At 44.9% G+C, this 20,133-nt stretch overlaps 1 protein-coding gene across 1 annotated transcript; it reads right to left on the reverse strand.

Annotated features, from left to right (window-relative positions):
- Positions 1-304: 304 nt before the first annotated feature.
- LOC140315801 (secretory phospholipase A2 receptor-like) lies at positions 305-13,227 on the reverse strand. Its single transcript, XM_072393380.1, has 5 exons — positions 13,122-13,227; positions 2,431-2,781; positions 1,506-1,835; positions 1,328-1,431; positions 305-445 (listed from the first exon to the last, which is right to left on the reverse strand). The coding sequence occupies exons 1-5, from the start codon at positions 13,225-13,227 to the stop codon at positions 305-307; spliced, it is 1,032 nt and encodes a 343-aa protein (XP_072249481.1).
- Between the last annotated feature and the right edge of the window lie 6,906 nt (positions 13,228-20,133).

Below are 20,133 nucleotides of genomic sequence, written 5' to 3' on the forward strand. Positions count from 1 at the left end.
ATAACTTTATTACTTTAAGACACACAACTTGTCATGTGACACCAGATGAGTTCATCCATCTTTCTCACAGTTAATGACTTTTATATGTAAAACATAATTTTACAAAACCCACTTTATCAGAGAAATTTACATTCTGACATTTTTACACACATGATCTCATAAATTCATCATTTTTGTGTTTCTCCTAAGAACCGATTATATCTTCTACTTTAACTAACTGCTCACATGTTTGCGTCTTCTTAAAATAAGCTCTGGGAAAGGACCAGGAGAAGAATATCAGCCTGTAATAACCAGTAAACTGGCGTTAAACGCAGGCGTCGTCCTCCTCACAGACAGCAGGGGGCGCTCGCTCATCCTCTCTGTGGAAAATCCTCCCGTCAGGCTGCGTCTTCCACCTCAGCTTCACCTCCTCCTCGATCCCTCGATCCACCATCCTCTGCTTGAGCTGAAACACATTTTATCAGCGGTTTTCATATCTGAAGGAGCTTCTGAGGTTCAAATCTGAGGCGCAAAGAGCTCACGGGAGCTGGTTTTTCTTTCACCATGGAAGAAAATCTGAGGCGCAAAGCCAGGAAACATTCATCTGACACGTTTCCACTGATGATTTAAAGTGAATAAACTCGGCTGTGTGGTGTCACCAAAGGGGGCGCTATAGGCTACGATGTCAGTGGTTGTGTTTCAGTAGAAGAAGCAGTTGTCCTAACAGGAAATAGACCTGGAGGAGGAAAATAACAACAACTGTGGTGGACATCCGCGAGAGGAAACTAGAGAGAGCTCTGTGAAATATCTGGGATGTTATATCTGGTTTATCTGAGTTTATCGTTAGCAGCTCAGACCAGAAACAGCTGGTGAGTCACGGGTTGTTTCCATTCCTCTTTAAAATCCTTTTCAAAGCAGACAAAAACACCTAAAACCAGAGTCTGACCCTTTTTCAGACTCTGGTTTGTGACAGAAATTTTCAGACATCATGACTTTGTGACCTTTTTTTTGCACCGTAGAAATTTCCCAGCTTTTATCAAAGTGGGTTTCATCTTTTCATTTTTTGTGATGTTGTTAAGAAATGTTCGACAAACTCGATCCTGTCACACGTTTGGTTGCTCTACGGATGTGTGACATCATAGCCAGGGCGGCTCTGGGTATAGGCGAACCAGGCGGTTGCCTGGAGCAACATAATATGGCATAATATGGCGCTCTAGGCATGGTTCGCCTATATCCAGAGCCGCCCTGATCATAGCTATTGTTCAGCTTCTAACACATTTAGAAACATATCTTCTTTGTTGTTGTGTTGAGAAATAATTAAAGGTCTTTGACTCCTGTGGCGTCCAACCTGCTGCAGGATGGAGTCTTGCACCGTTGGATCCATCAGGTCTGCGGATCCTGCGCTCAGTCGGATCTTCACCAATCGCATCATGGATTTTGGAAGTGGGACATCTGCAGAGAAACAGCAAAAAGCCTGATGAGACCTGCAGGGTCAGAGTCCGCCGGGGCGGTGAAGGAGGACTCACCGACGTAACAGAGGAAGAAGTGCTTTTCATCACATGGCTTCCAGAACCAGGTCACCAAAGACGAGTTCATCATCACGCAGTTTGCTTCTTCATGGGGCTGCACGGCGTTCCACTGCCTGTAGGAGGCGCTGCTGTCATCTGACCACACCGACATTCTGCTCAGACCAATCCAGGCGAACTCCGGACTTGACCAGCTCTGCATTGCCTGGGAAACCTTGTCGTTGTCTGTCTGACTCGTGATCGTGGCCAGGTTTCTTTGCCAGTTCCAGCAGTAAGACTGAGCATCTTTCCAGGTCCTCTCATACCTTGTAAGGACATAAACCCCAAAATCTGAGAAGAAATGTACAAAAATCAGACAAGTGGTCAAAAACCTGCAGACGTTTGGTCAATATGATCCAAAACAAAGAGATGGAGCACCTTCCTGCTTAATGAATACATTTACTTTGAAATATTTAACGACAATATGATATAGGGATATATATATAGGAATATAGGGACTGGATAGTGTAGTGGGATGATTGCCACCTTTCATGTGGGAGATCTGAGTTCAAATCCCCTGCATGAAAGGTATTACCTCCAGTAGGGGTCCTTAGGCAAGACCCCTTACCCTACATGCCTACCTGTAAGTTGCTTTGGATAAAAGCGTCTGCTAAATGCATAAAACATAAACTGAATATGAAAGATCCTGCTATTTTGAGCCGTAAGGTGGAAAATGACACAAATTCCAAACTGATGCAGCAGTTTTGAGAATTGGATAGCGAGGAATGCGAATTATTTGTCATAAAAAAACAACTAAACAACCTAAATTTTGTGTTGGAGGAACGGCAGAAATGTGGATTTCTGTGGTTTTTCTTAGAGGTTTTTCTTAGAGGTTTTCCACATTAAACTATGACAAACAGAAGTAAGTTTGAATGATTCGACTCACAGGAGATACAGATAAAAGGATATTTATCCGTGCAGTCCCTGGAGAACCACTGTCCCGCTTTATTTATAACCGCACAGTCTCCGCCCTTCGGCTCATCCGTGCCCCAGCTGCTGAACGAGGTGCTGGTGAAACCCGTCCATTTCCAGGGACCTCTGTGGAGTCCGATCCAGAACTGTGAGCTGCCTGTGGCCTGCTGGGCTTCAGTGTTGTTGGCGCTGTTCTGGATGGTGGCGAGGTCAGTGAACTTCTCCCGGCAGTAACTCTGAGCTTCGGTCCAGTTCCTCAACAGACCAACGTAGCGGAAATGTCTCGTGAAACCATGAGGCTGAAGATCGCAAACCAGCAAATGACCTGAGAGACGAACAGATCAGAACGGGACCACGAACAATGGTTTTCAGAAAAGCTAAATATTTGCCAAATTCTCTGCTGGGACTTTAAAATAAACCAACATATGAACAGAATCCAGTCAGAGACCAAAAAGTTCAAGTAAATAGATAAAACCAGCTAGAAAATCCTGCATCTTCCATCCAGCAGCAGCCTCAGAGGATATAAGAGCCCAGTGGATAAACTATATCTGAGGCTAATGTTCCAGCAGAGTTAGCTAAAGACTGTGAATGTGCAGCAGACACTTTTCATCCCACTGTTTTAACAACTTGGTCCAGTTCAACGCTGGACTGAAGGAACTGAGCCACAAAGAGGATCAGTTCCAACTCTCAGAGCCTGAACTTCAGAGCAGGGAAATGGAAGCATCTGAGAAATGACTCCTCATGGTTTATTTACTGATTTATTTCTTCCTTTAGCAGCAGCTAACGCTAACAGCTTAGCTAATGAAATAACTCCTCATGGTTTATTTACTGATTTATTTCTTCCTTTAGCAGCAGCTAACGCTAACAGCTTAGCTAATGGACTCCGTTGACTCCGCCCTCTCTGCTAAGCCCCCCCCCCCCACATCCAGCCTGCTGGACGGATGAAGCCAGCTTCTGGTGGAAATGTTCTGCTGTCAGCTGCACTGAGGAGCATGCATCTTCCATCCAGCAGCAGCCTCAGAGGATATAAGAGCCCAGTGGATAAACTATATCTGAGGCTAATGTTCCAGCAGAGTTAGCTAAAGACTGTGAATGTGCAGCAGCCACTTTTCATCCCACTGTTTTAACAACTTGGTCCAGTTCAACGCTGGACTGAAGGAACTTGGTTTCCACAGTTTTGTCAGAGAAGAGCCGCTGTGCTTAAACCAGCATCTGTTTTAACCAAAGCCTGTCTCATACATGTCAATAAGACCTCAAAAAATGGTGCCAAATTGTTTAAAAATGGACACATTTGAGCATAGCTCAGAGAGTTTAAACCTTCTTGTGTTTTCTTCACATTTAATCACAACTAACCACGATGGTAGGATTACAGACCTGAGATCAGCAGCAGGATGAATCCACGTCTCATCATGACTGAGAGCTGAAAGAGTGTAAATAAAATCCTTATTGCTAATAAAACAACTGAAACAACACATTTTAACCCGAACCCAAAAGACAGTTGAATAAAGTTTTTTTTATTCAAGTAATTCAAGAAAAAGTCAAATCAGTGAAAAGATTGTAAGTTAACAGCATTTCAGGAAATCTAACAGAAATAAAGGAAGCATGAAGCTGAACATACCTGAGGGAGGAGATTCAGTCAGTGTGGGAAACAGCCAGAACTGTCCATCTTTTATAAATCTGCCCCCCCCCCCACCCATCGCCTCACTACATCCTCAACGTAAGAAAATTCAGACAAAAACAGTCCATTTGGTTAAAGAGACTCTGGATGCAAACAGAGAGCTGAAAATGACTTATTCAAATCCATTTCTGATGCAAAGACGAGCTCCGACTCAACATCCAGCAAACAGAGGGTCGGCGGTTCAATCCTCCGCTGAGGAACAAGAGAGAGACCTGAACACATCTCACCAGCTTTAAAGGCTTTACTCTGGCTTCCAGTCAGTCACAGAACAGATTTTAAAGCCTGCTGATGGTTTATAAATCCCAGAATCTGTGACATGTTCAGAGAATCTAAACCCAGCAGAGCTCTGAGATCCAAGGACTCGGGTCAGCTGGTCCAGTCCAGAGTCCAGACTGAACCTGGAGAAGCAGCATTTAGCTGTTTATTTATGCTGAAAACAAGTGGAACAAACTGCCAGAGGAGACTAAACTGTCACCAGATGGAGACACTTTTAAATCCGGGTTAAAAACATTTATTTTCTCATGTGTCTAAGCATGAAATCTGCAGGAAATCCTTTAACTTATCCAGACTGTTGCTTGTTTTAATCATTTTAATTATTTTTACATTACTTTTACATATTTTAATGCTTTTTCTGCTCCCTGCTGCAGTTCTTTTATTGTATTTAAAGCACTTTGAATTGTTTTTGAATGAAATGAGCTACAAATAAATCTGACTTTGACTTCAAAGTGTCCTAAAACAAAACTCTCAGCCCAAATGTAAGGAATGATTTCTTCCCTTCACACACATCAGCGCAGCTTTGTGTTTGCATGGAAACAGTATCAGCGATCTGCTCCATCGGCTCAGTGTTATTTGACTGACGCTGTCATTATGATAATTCAGATAAAGGAGCGTCTTCTAAACAAATCAGAGCTCAGAACATTTTACATTTAAACCACATTCATTAGAGACATCCAGGAGGCTTTGATTAACAGGTAAAAATACACATTTTTCTGCGTTTTTTCCTTATATTGTTACTAATATTTCTGTTACTACAGTTCAGGTGCATCTATTTGTACCTTAAATTAATTCAATTTGTGGGAATTTACTTCTAAATAAAGACAGAACGATTCTGCTGTTGATGGAAAGCAGTCAAAAAACAGAATATTAGGGAAATGCTTCCTGTTCCTCGCACTGAAGTGGGTAAAAAGGCTTTCGGCTGAAGCAGAATGACTGGGAAATAACCGGGTTAATCTCTTTGAGTGCTTTTAAATCAGAAGAGAGTTCTAAAAGCAACTCTTTGATGGACAGGAAGCCCGATTGGAGTGATATTATAATCGTTTCTGGTCTTAGTGAGGACTCGAACTGCAGCTTTTCTAAGAAAACATGACTCTATATTTCATTATGTTGTGTTCTTTATGTAAGACTGAAGTAAGTTAATTGATCTGTATACTCCTCAGCATTCAGACGTTACTCATCTTACTGTTATTAAGAAGTAAGGAACTGCATTGAACCACATCACATGTGTTATGAAAACACTGAGCTGATTATGAAATGTTTATACTAACACTAAAAAAGTTTGAGGTTTGGAACCAGTTTGGTCGGGCCAAGACCAAAAAAAGTAAGTTTAAAAATAACACATGACACCATGAGATGTTCACCAAGAGTGAAACCATAAAGGGGAAGTATTGGGTGTGATCTAAGGCAGAAGAGCGTCATCTTTTCTTATGAAAAGACTTTTAGGCAGACCTGTAAATACACAGTTACACAATAAAGTTTACTGAAGATAAATACATGGGGCAGCTTTTTTAAAATCACTCTGATCAGACCTAAAAGGCTTTCTGTAGCTATTAACTTCCACTTTTTAAAACCATAACACGCTCAATTTTTCTTTTTTCTTCATTCTAACATTTAACTTTAACCAAGGGGAGTTTCTTACGTTTGAATACTACTCAGGTGCATCTGACATTTTCAAGCTAGCGCTGTGTTATGGGCTTAAATTTGTCTCAAAAATAACTGCAAACGCACAGAGGGTGAGCTACAAATACGCCTTGTGCTATCCACAAATACAAATTTCCTATTTGTAACTTGTGTGTTGGTTTGAACAAATATATGTGTATTTGTAAATATATCATTTTCCATTTGTGAAACTGAAAATTCTGTTTGTGAATCGTGACTCAGAATCGCATTTTTTAAACATTCCGAAAATCCGCACAAATCCACAAACAAACTGCTCGTGAGTCACAAAGCACCATCCGGTAGGTGGCGCTGTTGTTCACTGGGGTATCTACGGCTCGGCTTAAGAAAAGAACGAAGAAGAAAGAAAGACGGCTGATAAGCAGTAACCATAGTAACGACATGGACGCGTCAGAGCTATAGAGTAGCTCTGGGACGCGTCAGTTGGGTGTGATAACGTTTATGGATGCTGTTTGTTGCTCGTCTGTATATATTTTTAAAGTTTTAGTTTTATTTCAGCCACCTTTGTGTTGTTTTCAGTGAACACGCGTGACTGGTGATCCACAAATGCCGAGTCACAATTCACAAACGGAATTTTCACTTTCACAAATGGCTTTTTGTTTTACAAATTGAAAATTATATATTTAGAAATTGTGAGTGGGGATAGCCTTATAAGGAAATATTATGTATAACCGGCTTGCTCATTTCCGTGGTTGCAAAACAGCTTTATAAGGAGATATCTCTGAGAAAGACATGTTGTGAAACTAGGACCGCACCCACAACGGTCTTCTGAAAGTAACGCCTTATACAAGTACACACGCACACACATAGAGGAAGAGACAAGATATTGACGCACACACATCTCATAAGGCGGAGACTGAACTCAAGTCTATATAACATCACACCCCTAGACAAAGACAGAGCTTTTCCGTACTTTGTGCTGTTCGCATGTATTGTACTGAACTGTTCTCCGCACTTTGCAAACTGCGCAAATAAAACTGTGTTGATTCTTATATCGTCTCCTCTGTCTTCCTCCTTCACTGCATCAACGGACTCGGAAAGAGGTACAGGTTCACCTCAACAGTTTTGGGGGCTCGTCCGGGATGTGGTGAGGAGAGGACGGAGTTCATTCGGATAAAAGATTCCTTCACGGTGACAGAGACGGGACACGAGCCGGCACGTTAACACAGAGGTAAGCAGAACCTGTTTTATCAAACTCTGCACATTGAATATCTTGAAACAACGTGTCCTGTCCTGAAACTGGTGATTGAATCAGCAAAAGACGATAAGAATTAATGTCGATAACTGCGTGAAACTATAAGAGAAAAGTGAATATAAAAGAGGATAAAACAGACTGTCTTTGGTCGTGGCGGACCCCACCGGTTGCCTGACGAGGAACCGGAAGCCTGAGAGGCTGCTGGGTTAGAGTCCCGGGGAGGTGAAGACACCCCGAATTCTACTGGGTTTGAGTCCCTGGGGTTAGAGTCCCCTAAAGTAGTATACTCTACGGAGTTGGGTTAGAGTCCCTTGAGGTTATACTCCTCATAAATTCTTGAAGTCTGTTTGGGGCTAGAGTCCCCTATACTAGAGTACAGGAACAGGGTTCCTGAGGTATTTTTCTATAAGTGCATTTTGAAAAAATTTGTGAAGATTTTAACGTGCTTTGTGTGTTTTGTATTTGTTTGAGAGAGAGAAGGAGAAGTGGGCTGTGGGAAGAACAAAATTCTGAGGTGTCTAAAGGTGAATGGTGCATAAAACGGTGTCTTGACAAACTCGACAATCAGACAGAGGAAACCTAACGGTGATAACGTAATCTGTCTGAGCCATTGAAGCCTAGCGGTGTTAACACAAGTGGCTTGGTTTGTCAAAAGGGTCAGTTGCTCGGGTGTTATGCCATACAAACTGACTGGCCGTTAATAAACCATCACCTTACAAGGCCTGTTGCTCGGACGTACGTCATACAAACCGGCTGGCCTCAGAATTTAGAAAAAGAGAAGTAAAATGGAGGGAGAGTTTGACAGGGAAATAGATGATGGGGGATGGGGCCCAGGTATGGGTGCCTGGAGGCCCCTCGAGCTGCAGTTAGAGAATACGTTAAAAGCAGCAGGGGCAGTGTTACCTAAAAAGGGTAGGGACAGGAAATTAGCCGACATGAAGGGACAAGTGGAACAATTGGTGAGATATAAGGGCAAGAAAATGTCAGACCCCGGTCCGTTAGGGGCCTGGTTGTGGGAAAAGGAGAAAGAATGTAAGGTGAGGAAAGAAGAGCTGGCAGAGCAGGGACAAAAGGCAGGTGTGCTGCAACGTTCAAAATTAAAAAAGGAGGCGAAAGAGCAGGAGGAGCGACGACGGGGCTGGTCTGAGCTGGCGGTCTTCTGGCAAAGTGTGAGACATCTCCATGAGAACGCAGGAAAACCAGGAGGCAAACAAATGGTAACTGCACCTGACACTCCTACATGCCCACCTCCATATGCACCGCCTGCTGCACCGACACCAGGGTTATATCCCACACTATATGTGACTAGTGGTACACTTCAGGTTGGAGCCTCAGAAGAGACACTTGTAAGTGACAGTGTGACTGAAGCAGGTGCAGCCACTCCTACAGCATCAATCTCTGAGACTTCAGTAAGGACAGGGACGACGTCCAAATCTTCTTATAACCCCTTCACAGGTGATAACCTCTCGGCGCCCCCAGACCCATTCTCGCAGAGACGGGCAAGGGAACAGGCTCCACAGCCCACGGTAAAACGAGAAGTCACACCACAGCCACGGAGGCAGGTCAGGAGGGGAAGTGAGATTTCAGATTGTGAGGAGGAAGCAGAAGCAGCAGGGACAGCTTCTTTTCAAGGAAAGGGACAGTGGGAAGGTGAAAGACAAGAAGTACCAGTAAGTTTTAGCTTGGCAGGAACATGGAGGGAAGAGGAGGAAGATTCAGCCGTCAGGAAAGAGAGAGAGCTAGATGAGTTATGTCGGAGAGAGATAGAAGAGCTCTGTCAAAAAAGGGACGGACTGGTGAGAAGTGTAGAGAAAGGAATGAAGGTGGCAGAGGAACTGACAGATACGATAGGCAGAAGAGTTAGCCAGCGCCGACGTGGTGGGACAATCCTTCCGGTCACAATGTACCCACTAACAGCAGTACCAGGACAAGGTGACCGGTACCGACCATTTACTATAGGGGACATACAGGCCATAGTGGAGAAACTACCACCTGTAGCCGAAGGTGGAAATCTGTGGCTCAGCAAATTGGATTCTCTGACGGCAGGACAGAAATTGGCATTGGGGGACTTTAGAGCTATTGCAGGACGATGCATGACGGGTGGGGACATGAGAGAAATTGAGACTATCGCTCATACAGACAGAATGACAGATGACACCCCTTTCACGCATCATAGCACTGAAATAGGGAAAGCAATGAGAGAAAAATATCCACTACCTAACGCCACCGTAATGCCAAAGATGAGATGGGACCCCAAACAAAATCCCAGGGAGTATGTGGATCAGAGCAAGGATTTATGGTTGAAACACACAGGATGCCACCCAGGGAAAGCTGGAGCTCAGAGAGAGCAAAACAGCCATGGTAAATAACCCGGACATGCTCGGTAGTGAATCCCATGTCTGGGAGAAACACTTAATACACCACCTCACCCGTGCTCAAGATAATACGCAGAAGGAACAGGATGACTTAAAAGAATTGCAGGTTCAGCTGTTAAAATTACAGTTAACGGAAGCTAGACAGAAATGTAATGATAAAAATAAAAAACAAAAAGGGGAAGCTGCGAAGGTCATGTTAGCTGCCGAGCCACCACAGGTTCCTGATTTATTTCCGGTCCCACCATGGGTACCGCAGCCCCCATCAGGCGGGAGAAGACATGGGGGAGGACCAGCGAGGGGTAGAGGCTTTGGGGGGAGAGGTCAGGGACTAAGGGGCGGTACAGGAAGAGGACAGTCGGGGGAGACTCGTTGTTGTTATCTCTGCGGAGATCCTAATCACTGGATAAGAAACTGCCCACATAATCCAAGAGCACAGAAAGGTGTGGATAGTGGTCCTCCTGGGAGAGGCAGGGGTCGCGGCTCCGGACCTCCTGTTACTGCACCTATGTATCCTCAGCAGCCTTGGGGAGCAGCTGCTGCTGGTCAGTTCCCATTGTGGGACAATGGGGAGAACTCTGACCAGTCCGGTCAATATTGACACACCCCACAGAGACTCTCAGACAGCATCACTACGGCAGAACCGATGCTGTCAGTTCAGATTGAGAAAAAAGATCTGCCTTTCTTGGTTGACACCGGAGCCACATGTTCCACATTGAAAGTTGTACCATCTGGTTCCCTGTCATCGCATACCATCACGCTTATGGGCTTCTCTGGGGAGAAAAAGACACTGCCGTTCACTAAGCCGCTACTCACCCAGGTGGGAAAACAGACTGTGACACATCCATTTGTACATTCACCTTCTGTACCGATGAACTTGCTGGGAAGAGATCTCCTGATAAAACTGGGGGCCACGATACTCTGCAGCGCCGATGGCCTGGTTGTTGTCATGCCTGATGGATCTCATTTGCCGTGCTCTGGACCGATGGAGAACATCACTGGTCAATATCTTGTGCAGCCAGTGAATGAACAATACGCGGACATATACTGGGGTCTATTACAGCCGGAAACATCTGAGCGGCGTTGTATCCTCTCGGCTTACCTCCAGTGGAAACCCTGGATTTCCCAACTCGAACCCTATGTCTCACCTCCAGATTCACCCCATGTTACTCTATTTTATGATGGGTTACAGACAGATTGGTATCAGGAAAATTTTCAGGACCAACTTGAAGGTCGAGATTGGCAAATTAAGACACATAATATTTATGTGGCGCCTGAAGGCGTGGCGGCAGGTGTTGCCCTGACCTCTGCACAACTTCCCTGGTATATGATGGCAGAAGAAGCGGCCCCACATGTATCATTGGCATTACACCCACAGCATCAGGCAAAAGAGCTAGGGAGTATTGTTAAACGGGCACTCCTACAATCCGATTGGGTAAATACACAACTTCCACAAGTTCAGTATTCTGCGCAAGCTCGCACATATCGCATTCAGGTTTCAGGGGAAGATACAGTCACATTAGAGCATGCACAGATCTCTAGACATCATGGCCGTGAACGTACAGATCACGTGGAGGCGGCAGCTCTACTCGCCAGCCTCCCTGAACACCTATGGGCACAGGGTCCGACAGATGTTGGACAAGTTAAGTACAAGCCCATTACATTCCAGGTGCGTGTGGGTCCCCCTATTTGGATAAGGCAGTATCCTCATAAACCTCAGGCGGAAGAAGGACTTAGGGACACTATTGATGGCCTGTTACAAAAGGGGGTGTTAGAACCCTCGTCCTCAGAGTGGAACACACCCATTTTACCTATTGAAAAGAAAGGGACAGGTAAATATCGCATGGCACATGACCTACGGGCAATCAACGATATTCTCCTCACTCCTACAGTTGGCATTGTGCAGGCAGCAGTAGTACACTTCTGCCTCCTTGCAACGACATCATTGACGAGCAGGACGGGTGTTAGACCCGGGCTCCAACTCAACCCTCATCTGGAAACGTCAGCCCTCACCCTCTTCATATTACCAGCGACTGACTTTCCTTAAAGAGCACCCGGAGTTGTGCTTTTCAGAAGAACGGGACCAGATGACGTCATCGCAGTTGAATTCTTTTATTTTTGGATTTGTTATACTCATAATCGTGTTTGCTGGGGCTTTGCTTAAACTTGCTCTTACAGGTCATACCAAATTATAATCATGTTAAGGTTTGCTATTTGCTAAGGAGTTGGGTAATGTTGACAAACTATAAGGTTTAAAGCTCCTCTAGGGGTAACCCCGCCTAGAGCACCCTGATAGATAAGGTCTGAATTACCAAGAAAGTTTTGCTTGCTATTTTTATCATACTTGAGACACAGTGAAACATATTAGAATGTTATTGTTTGGGAGTTGGAAAATTCTCACATGTTGTGCAGCCATCACGTGCGTGATTGTACCCCTGATCTTCTGGTTATGTGAACCCAGTCTCTAAAACAATGCATGAACACTCTGGGATTGACAATCCGCTGGATGAATGGCTGACCAAGGTGTTTGGGAAATGGAAGACTCTGATAATGTCACTTTTTGTATCTCTTGCTATATTCGTCGCTATTTTGGTGACTTGTGGTTGCTGCTGTATCCCATGTATCCGTTCACTTGCCATTAGACTTATAACTACCACTATAGAGGGGAAGGCTCCCTCCCCTTTGGTAATGCCACTGCTGAACCCTCCCGATCCTGATACAGATGAAGATGATATCATCAGAATGTCGGAGATTGTGTGATCATCTTGTTGTTATCAAAAGGGGGCGTGGGGTTTTTCAATTTATTTTTAGTCATGTATTGTTACTCAGCCATTTGTGTGATCTCTTAATAGAGATCAAAAGGGGGTATTGTGAGTGAGGATAGCTGTATAAGGTGATATCCTGTATAACCGGCTTGCTCATTTCTGTGCTTGCACAGCAGCCTGATAAGGAAATATCTCTGAGAACAACATGTTGTAAAACTAGGACCGCACCCACAACGGTCTTCTGAAAGTAACGCCTTATACCAGTAAACACACGCACACACATAGAGGAAGAGACAAGATATTGACGCACACACATCTCATAAGGCGGAGACTGAACTCAAGTCTATATAACATCACACCCCTAGACAAAGACAGAGCTTTTCCGTACTTTGTGCTGTTCGCATGTATTGTACTGAACTGTTCTCCGCACTTTGCAAACTGCGCAAATAAAACTGTGTTGATTCTTATATCGTCTCCTCTGTCTTCCTCCTTCACTGCATCAACGGACTCGGAAAGAGGTACAGGTTCACCTCAACAAGACACACTCAAAAACAAGATTTTTGTTTGAACCAATATGGCGGCTTGGAGTTGAATTACACAGTAGGCTCCACCACAGCGTTTCAATTCGATTTGTGCGACGTTATTAAATGCGGAGGCAATGCAGCGGGTTGGAGAGGATATGATGTTTATCTCTGTGCTGACTCCTTTGTAAGTGAAGATTGCGCAAGGCGTCGAACGCCAGGTGGCTCCACGTGGTGGAAGCGTCTGTGCCACTCGTGGGGTCAGGCGGTGGGTTATACAGGGCCATGGACGCCCACTTATACGTATGGGAATGCAACCAAAGCTGCGAAAGTCGCCTTAGCCAGAGAAGGATGGGTTAATGATAAGCAAGGTCTGAACCCTCTCATGTTATCAATTGATAAAATGACAGGCGGATTTCACCCGGAAGGGCAAAATCATGACAAAACAGTGTATTTCATTCTCGGGGTGGAGACCTCAGGTAATGACCCTCAGGCTTTTGTAAAAGTCAATTTCATCACACCACCAGTCAATTTAACTAGCACCCCTTCGCCAGACACAACTGTAAACCCACCAGTTGGACAGGATAAGAAACTGGCCGAATCGGTAATCCAAGACAGCAATTCTAAGTTTAAGGTAATTGACTTTTCTCAACTGAAACCCGCAGATGTAGTGCGTATGGCCACTGGCGTCTCAGAGGAAAATTTATGGCTATCTTGGGTAGCTCAAACTGCTCAGGAAAATAGTAAAGGAGATTGCGTGGCCTGTGCGTCTGCGCGCCCTAAACTGGTTACCGTCCCAGCTCCTCTAATTACTAATGACACATCAGGGTATCAATGTATGATGAATCTCACTTGGGGCAGAGATACAAGCTGCCAGACTCTGGGCAGTCTTTTCCCACCAATTAGCAACAAGACTATAGTTGGCCCATTTACGCCAGAGAAGGGTAATGGGTCTTATGTGTGCTTTAACATTACATCCCCGCGCTGCACGGTTAATCATACCAAGCCATCACCCGATGTTCAGTTAGGCGCTATAGATCCCTCATGGTGTCGGGGGATGAGGCCAGGTAATGAATTAGGAGGGTGGGCGAGAGCAGGATTGTATTTCTATTGTGGTCAACCTAAATTACATGTCAGGGTCCCACCTCACAGCACGGGGGTTTGCGCGATGGTCAGATTACGTACTCCTCTTATCCTGTTAGGAGATAGGTTAAGACATTTACATGGGGAACGGGACAACAGTGCGGCTTTGACTCGCCGACGACGTCGCCATATTCTTACACGGCGCAGCACACACAATTTTGATTTATCAGTTGATAACCCCACCTACATGGATGCTATAGGAGTACCACGTGGAGTTCCTAACGAATTTAAATTGGCTGATCAAGTTGCGGCAGGATTCGAGAATATTCCTATTATAGCGGCCTTCTTTCCGGTGACTCCGAATAAAAATGTGGATCGGATTAATTATGTACATTATAACGTGTTGCGACTGACCAATTTGACCAGGGATGCTGTTGCAGGTTTGGCAGAACAGACAGCTCCCACCTCGCTCATGGCGGTGCAAAATAGGATGGCCTTAGACATGTTGTTAGCGGAAAAAGGTGGTGTTTGTGCCATGTTTGGTGATATGTGTTGCACATTTATCCCCAATAATACGGCTCCAGATGGTTCGGTATCGAAAGCCCTACAAGGTTTGCGCACGCTCTCTAAAATAATGCATGAACACTCTGGGATTGACAATCCGCTGGATGAATGGCTGACCAAGGTGTTTGGGAAATGGAAGACTCTGATAATGTCACTTTTTGTATCTCTTGCTATATTCGTCGCTATTTTGGTGACTTGTGGTTGCTGCTGTATCCCATGTATCCGTTCACTTGCCATTAGACTTATAACTACCACTATAGAGGGGAAGGCTCCCTCCCCTTTGGTAATGCCACTGCTGAACCCTCCCGATCCTGATATAGATGAAGATGATATCATCAGAATGTCGGAGATTGTGTGATCATCTTGTTGTTATCAAAAGGGGGCGTGGGGTTTTTCAATTTATTTTTAGTCATGTATTGTTACTCAGCCATTTGTGTGATCTCTTAATAGAGATCAAAAGGGGGTATTGTGAGTGAGGATAGCTGTATAAGGTGATATCCTGTATAACCGGCTTGCTCATTTCTGTGCTTGCACAGCAGCCTGATAAGGAAATATCTCTGAGAACAACATGTTGTAAAACTAGGACCGCACCCACAACGGTCTTCTGAAAGTAACGCCTTATACCAGTACACACACGCACACACATAGAGGAAGAGACAAGATATTGACGCACACACATCTCATAAGGCGGAGACTGAACTCAAGTCTATATAACATCACACCCCTAGACAAAGACAGAGCTTTTCCGTACTTTGTGCTGTTCGCATGTATTGTACTGAACTGTTCTCCGCACTTTGCAAACTGCGCAAATAAAACTGTGTTGATTCTTATATCGTCTCCTCTGTCTTCCTCCTTCACTGCATCAACGGACTCGGAAAGAGGTACAGGTTCACCTCAACAAAATACACATATATTTGTAAAAACCAAGACACAGGTTACAAATAGGAACTTTATGGCGGTGGCTGCAGTTGGGTATTGTTGTTTTTTTTTAGATAAATTTAAATTGAAACTGTGTGGCTTCGCTAAATGTTTAAATAAAGCTTTGAGAGGGAAAAAAAGGAGTGGGGGGGGGGGGGGGGGAGTCCGTTTGTTCGCGCATGCGCGTCTTAGATCAAGCGCTTGCTCTGGTTCTGTTAACCAGCTGGTTTCCAACCTAACGGACCTCGGGTTTAAATATTAAAACCCTTTTCTCTCGCGCTCGCCGGAGGTAGAACGCGGCTGCGGTCCAGGACCCGGATGTAACCGTCATTGAACCCGGTCGGACCGCGAAGTGCTTCACTGGACTTCCAGGTGACCACCGCCGAACTTTAAAACAGAACACAACGCTGTTTTGGGGGGGTTTTATCCGAACATTTTGGGTCAAATTCCCATGTGATGTGTTTGCTGAAACCTGTCGCTTTTTGTGACCCGTTCCGACGGTTAGAAACACCTTTAGCAGCAGTTCGCGGGGTGCGTTCAGGTGCATCTGAGCGGGCGGAAGCAGGCCAGGACCGCTCCGGGGTCCGGTTTCATACTTTACTCACTTCGGAACCTTTCTGAGGGAAACTAGCTCCAAGTATCTGAGCAGCAGCCACGAGGAGATCAGTTTATTTTCTGTTATCTCTTTTCCTTTTTTATCATCTCGACTTTAACGCATGTTGCGTTAAAGAACACAAGCAAACGGCTGCTGACCCAGTAACACCACAAACAGAACCAGGACCACAAACAGAACCAGGACACTATTCAGAGCTGAAATTAAATGTTTTCACAGCTCCTTGGATGGCTTTGCTCAGTGTTCCGACTGAAGGTTAGAAATGAGGGTCAAATCGACCTAAAATGATCAACAGACTCATTGAATTTAGCTCTTTCTGGGTTTTTTTGTTATTATCGTGGAAAACAAACGGAACATTTCTATATTTCCACATAAAAAATAGGATTTATGTCCAGTTTGTATAAAATATGTTGAGGAAGGTCTTTCCAAACATTGTTTCTGGATACTTTTTGTGAGGATTGTGGTAAAGAGGATTTGATTTATGGCAGATTTTGGAGGAAACTTCCCTTTTTTATGCCATCAGTATGGAGGAATCTGTGAGGGAGAGTCCAAACCCGACTCCAGTCCAGGTTCTCTGTCACATCTGAACCGTCCTTGATCCAAACCTGCAGAAGTAGCTCCCGGTGACTCGGCCCGTTCGCTCACCTGCTCAGTTTCTGCAGACTTCATCGTGCTCTGGTTTGTCCCTGAGCTGGAACGAGCACATTAGACGCTCCATCACGGGCAGGAATGTCTCCCTAAAGCTCATGAATCACATCCTCTGCTGTGTGACCTCTGATATCTGTCTGCAAGCTGGAGATTGGCTTAAACTTGTGTTTCCCTGAGACTTTCTGTTTCCCTGAGATCTTTCTGTTCTGTTGATGTTGTGACAATATTATCGTGTAAGAAATAAAGAAAAAGTCCTGCAAAGATTCGGTATATTCCTGAAATGAACTCTTCTTTCTGTCTCTCAGGAGATGGCTGCTGTGGATACAGCCGGAGAACCCGGAGACATCCTGAACCAGCAGGTAACTTTTACCCGTTTTATAAGCTTCAGGCCTCTGGATGCTTCTGATGGCTGTGACCAGGGCTGCAGAAAACCGTTATTTAGACTCGAGTTTTCCTTCCAGTACTGGAGGAGGTGGACATGACTGCTCTCTGCTGGCGTCCTTCTCAGCTAACAAGCCCGCTGATTTCCATTAAAATGCTCACGTGAAATGTTCCGTTTTCGGCGGTTTCCTCCGTCAGATCCAGTGAATAAGAAAAGAATCTGAGGCGATGAAAGAAGATGCAGCCGGCGTCTTATTCAGAGCACTTTGCCCTTTTTTCGGAGCTTCCAGTTGAACATTTCTGCTGCTTTTCGTCAGACTCTGACGGCCGTTTCTCAGGTTATGACGGTCCAAGTGCCCGGATGTGTTCTAGCTCCGCCCTTTTTACCCAGAATGCACCTGGAGGTGACTTTATCTGCACTGCAGATGGAGGAAAGATGGCCGAGGAGGAAAAGTATTCCAGTGTTTTATTTCTGAGCGTGTCGCTGAATGATTTCAGGAGGTAAAGTAGGTGTTTAACCTTCAAATATGAGGTGGATTCATAGAGTTAAAGCATCTATAATTTGGCTTTGATGCTCTCAGAGCGGTGACTCAGTTCTGCTGCTTCCTCCTCGGCTTCATGGTAAAACACCAACAACAGCAACAACCACCCGGTCCGTTTTAAACGTTTACTTCCTGTTTCTGTTCTCAGGCCACTAAAACCAAACTGCTAACTCGACCTGGTACTCTGACTGCCGCAGGGATTATAGACGCATTAATATTAATTATTACCTGTAATGAAATGAAAACACAACCACACAGAGCACTGCTGACTTATTGAATATATCAGTGTGGAGATGAAGGTGAAGATTATCTTCAGCATCAGCAGGTCTGAAGAAGAACTGCGTCCTCGAGAGTTTCTACTGTCAAGTACACAAATCCAGATTTGAGCCATCGGTTGTGCTTTGGAGATGGTCGGTTACGGGTTGAAATAGGAGAGCTAACCGAGGGATTTCTACACAGGCACTCTACTGGGACCACTTCATCTATAGGAGAGCTAATGAATGAACGAATGAATGAATGAACATGTGCTATAGCTCTGTTAGCTCATAGCTTCTGTTATGTGGCTACTTGCAGCTATAGGAGAGCTAACGGAGGGATTTCTACACAGGCACTCTACTGGGACCACTTCATCCACACGCCCCCCTGCAGCACAGTTTATTCACTCCGTGCTCTGTGACAGTCGGCTAACTTCACACGGAGTTTGCTTAAAAGATTCTGGGATGTTGGATAAAAGTACCTGAAGGTCTGTCCAAAACATTCCAATGAAACCAAGTGAACCCAAAAGACTTCAATAAAACGATGAAACAAACCAAAACGACCGACTTTGGACTCCTTCAGGCAAGAAAATGATGCACCAAATGGGAAAAATGTTGATCCTCCTTCCCTCAGAATGTGGAAAAAAAGAGTTAATGACAAGTCTGGGGCTGAAAGACTTCGTTAAAGGCAAAGAGGAGAAGTTCCTTTATTCGTGGGACTCAGCATATGGAGCCATATCAGGGCCATAATGATTCGGTTAGTGGCAGCTATAGGAGAGCTAACGGAGGGATTTCTACACAGGCACTCTACTGGGACCACTTCATCCACACGCCCCCCTGCAGCACAGTTTATTCACTCCGTGCTCTGTGACAGTCGGCTAACTTCACACGGAGTTTGCTGCTGATAGTTTTGTGCAACATGGCAGGATATTTATCAGATTTTGACAACGTGAACGAGGACTTTGAGTAAGATGGACGTTCTTACCGGAGTAAATAGGGACGACAGCCAATTAGGGCCGATCTGGATTCCGAAGGCGGAAAAAAGGTGGAAAAAAGCGGAAAACGGCAGAGCGCAAACATAAAGAAACACAAAGAAGGCCCAGAGTAGGATCCATGGTGAAAGAGGGATCCGATGGATTATTATATATATCTGCTAGTTGCTATACATATAAGCCCCGCCCCTTTGGCCCCTTCCGGCGGCAGAAGAAGTAGAAGCGGCGGGTTGTGAGCAGCTGTGGTCGCTCACAACGCTTTTGGTGTGAGCCCCCGGTTAGGCTCCTTCACTGTTTTTGCCTGGACTCTGCAGAGAGTGAGCTGTGGTTGTCTTATGGCTGGAAACATCAATAAATCTGGTTTGTTTTAGACTACAAGTTGTTGCTGTTGGTTTCAGAGCCTCCACCTGACATGTTGTGGTTGGTAAACGCAGGTTTACGTGCAGAAAAGGGGGAATTGTGCCCACTCTTTCAGCTGTGAGCGCAGCATCTTTCTTTCAGCTTTATTCTAGTTGAACGTAATGGAAAATTGATTCTTCCATGCTTGTATTACTGTGTCTAACCTGCAAATGACCGAGCTGCACGCTGCCTCCCGGTTTTCTTAAATTCCTCCTTACAATGGTGGGCTTGTTGTAATGAGATAGCTGCACTTTAAGGGGGGGGGGCTGGTATTTACGACTGTGTCTGGGTAACTTCAGCTGTGGTCGGGGAGGGAAGATAGACCAGATAAGAACGATCAACTATACCTTCGCCTCAGTGGTCAGAGCAGCTCTCAAGATATTATTATTTAAGCCTCTTTTCTCCTCAGAAGACTATAACTGACTCTGTGCTTTACCACTTTCTGTTCCGATCAATGCCGATCGGAGACGGAGCCGATAAATATCCAAACTTCGCAGTCGTTTAACAGGACTGAACGCTGCATAAACACCTTCCCCGTGCACCCAAAGTCCGGCTGGACTCAGCCCAGAGAGCTGCAGTCGTTTCATCTATGAAAAAGTGATGAAATAACAGTAATTGCACCTGAAACTGTGATGTATAACATGTGAATTTGTTTCATGATGCTGTAGTGTCTGGTTACCAGGATGTCTAACAATCCCTGAATGTAATACTATGGAAAACACCAACGTGTAGCTCTGAGTCGATCCTTAATGAATGCATGTGCGAGCGCTTATGTCCAGGAAGGGCTTCACAAAGCCTG

The sequence above is a fragment of the Leuresthes tenuis genome, unplaced genomic scaffold (genome assembly GCF_036924035.1).
Source record: "Leuresthes tenuis unplaced genomic scaffold, fLeuTen1.0.hap1 SCAF_10, whole genome shotgun sequence".
NCBI lineage: Eukaryota > Metazoa > Chordata > Actinopteri > Atheriniformes > Atherinopsidae > Leuresthes > Leuresthes tenuis.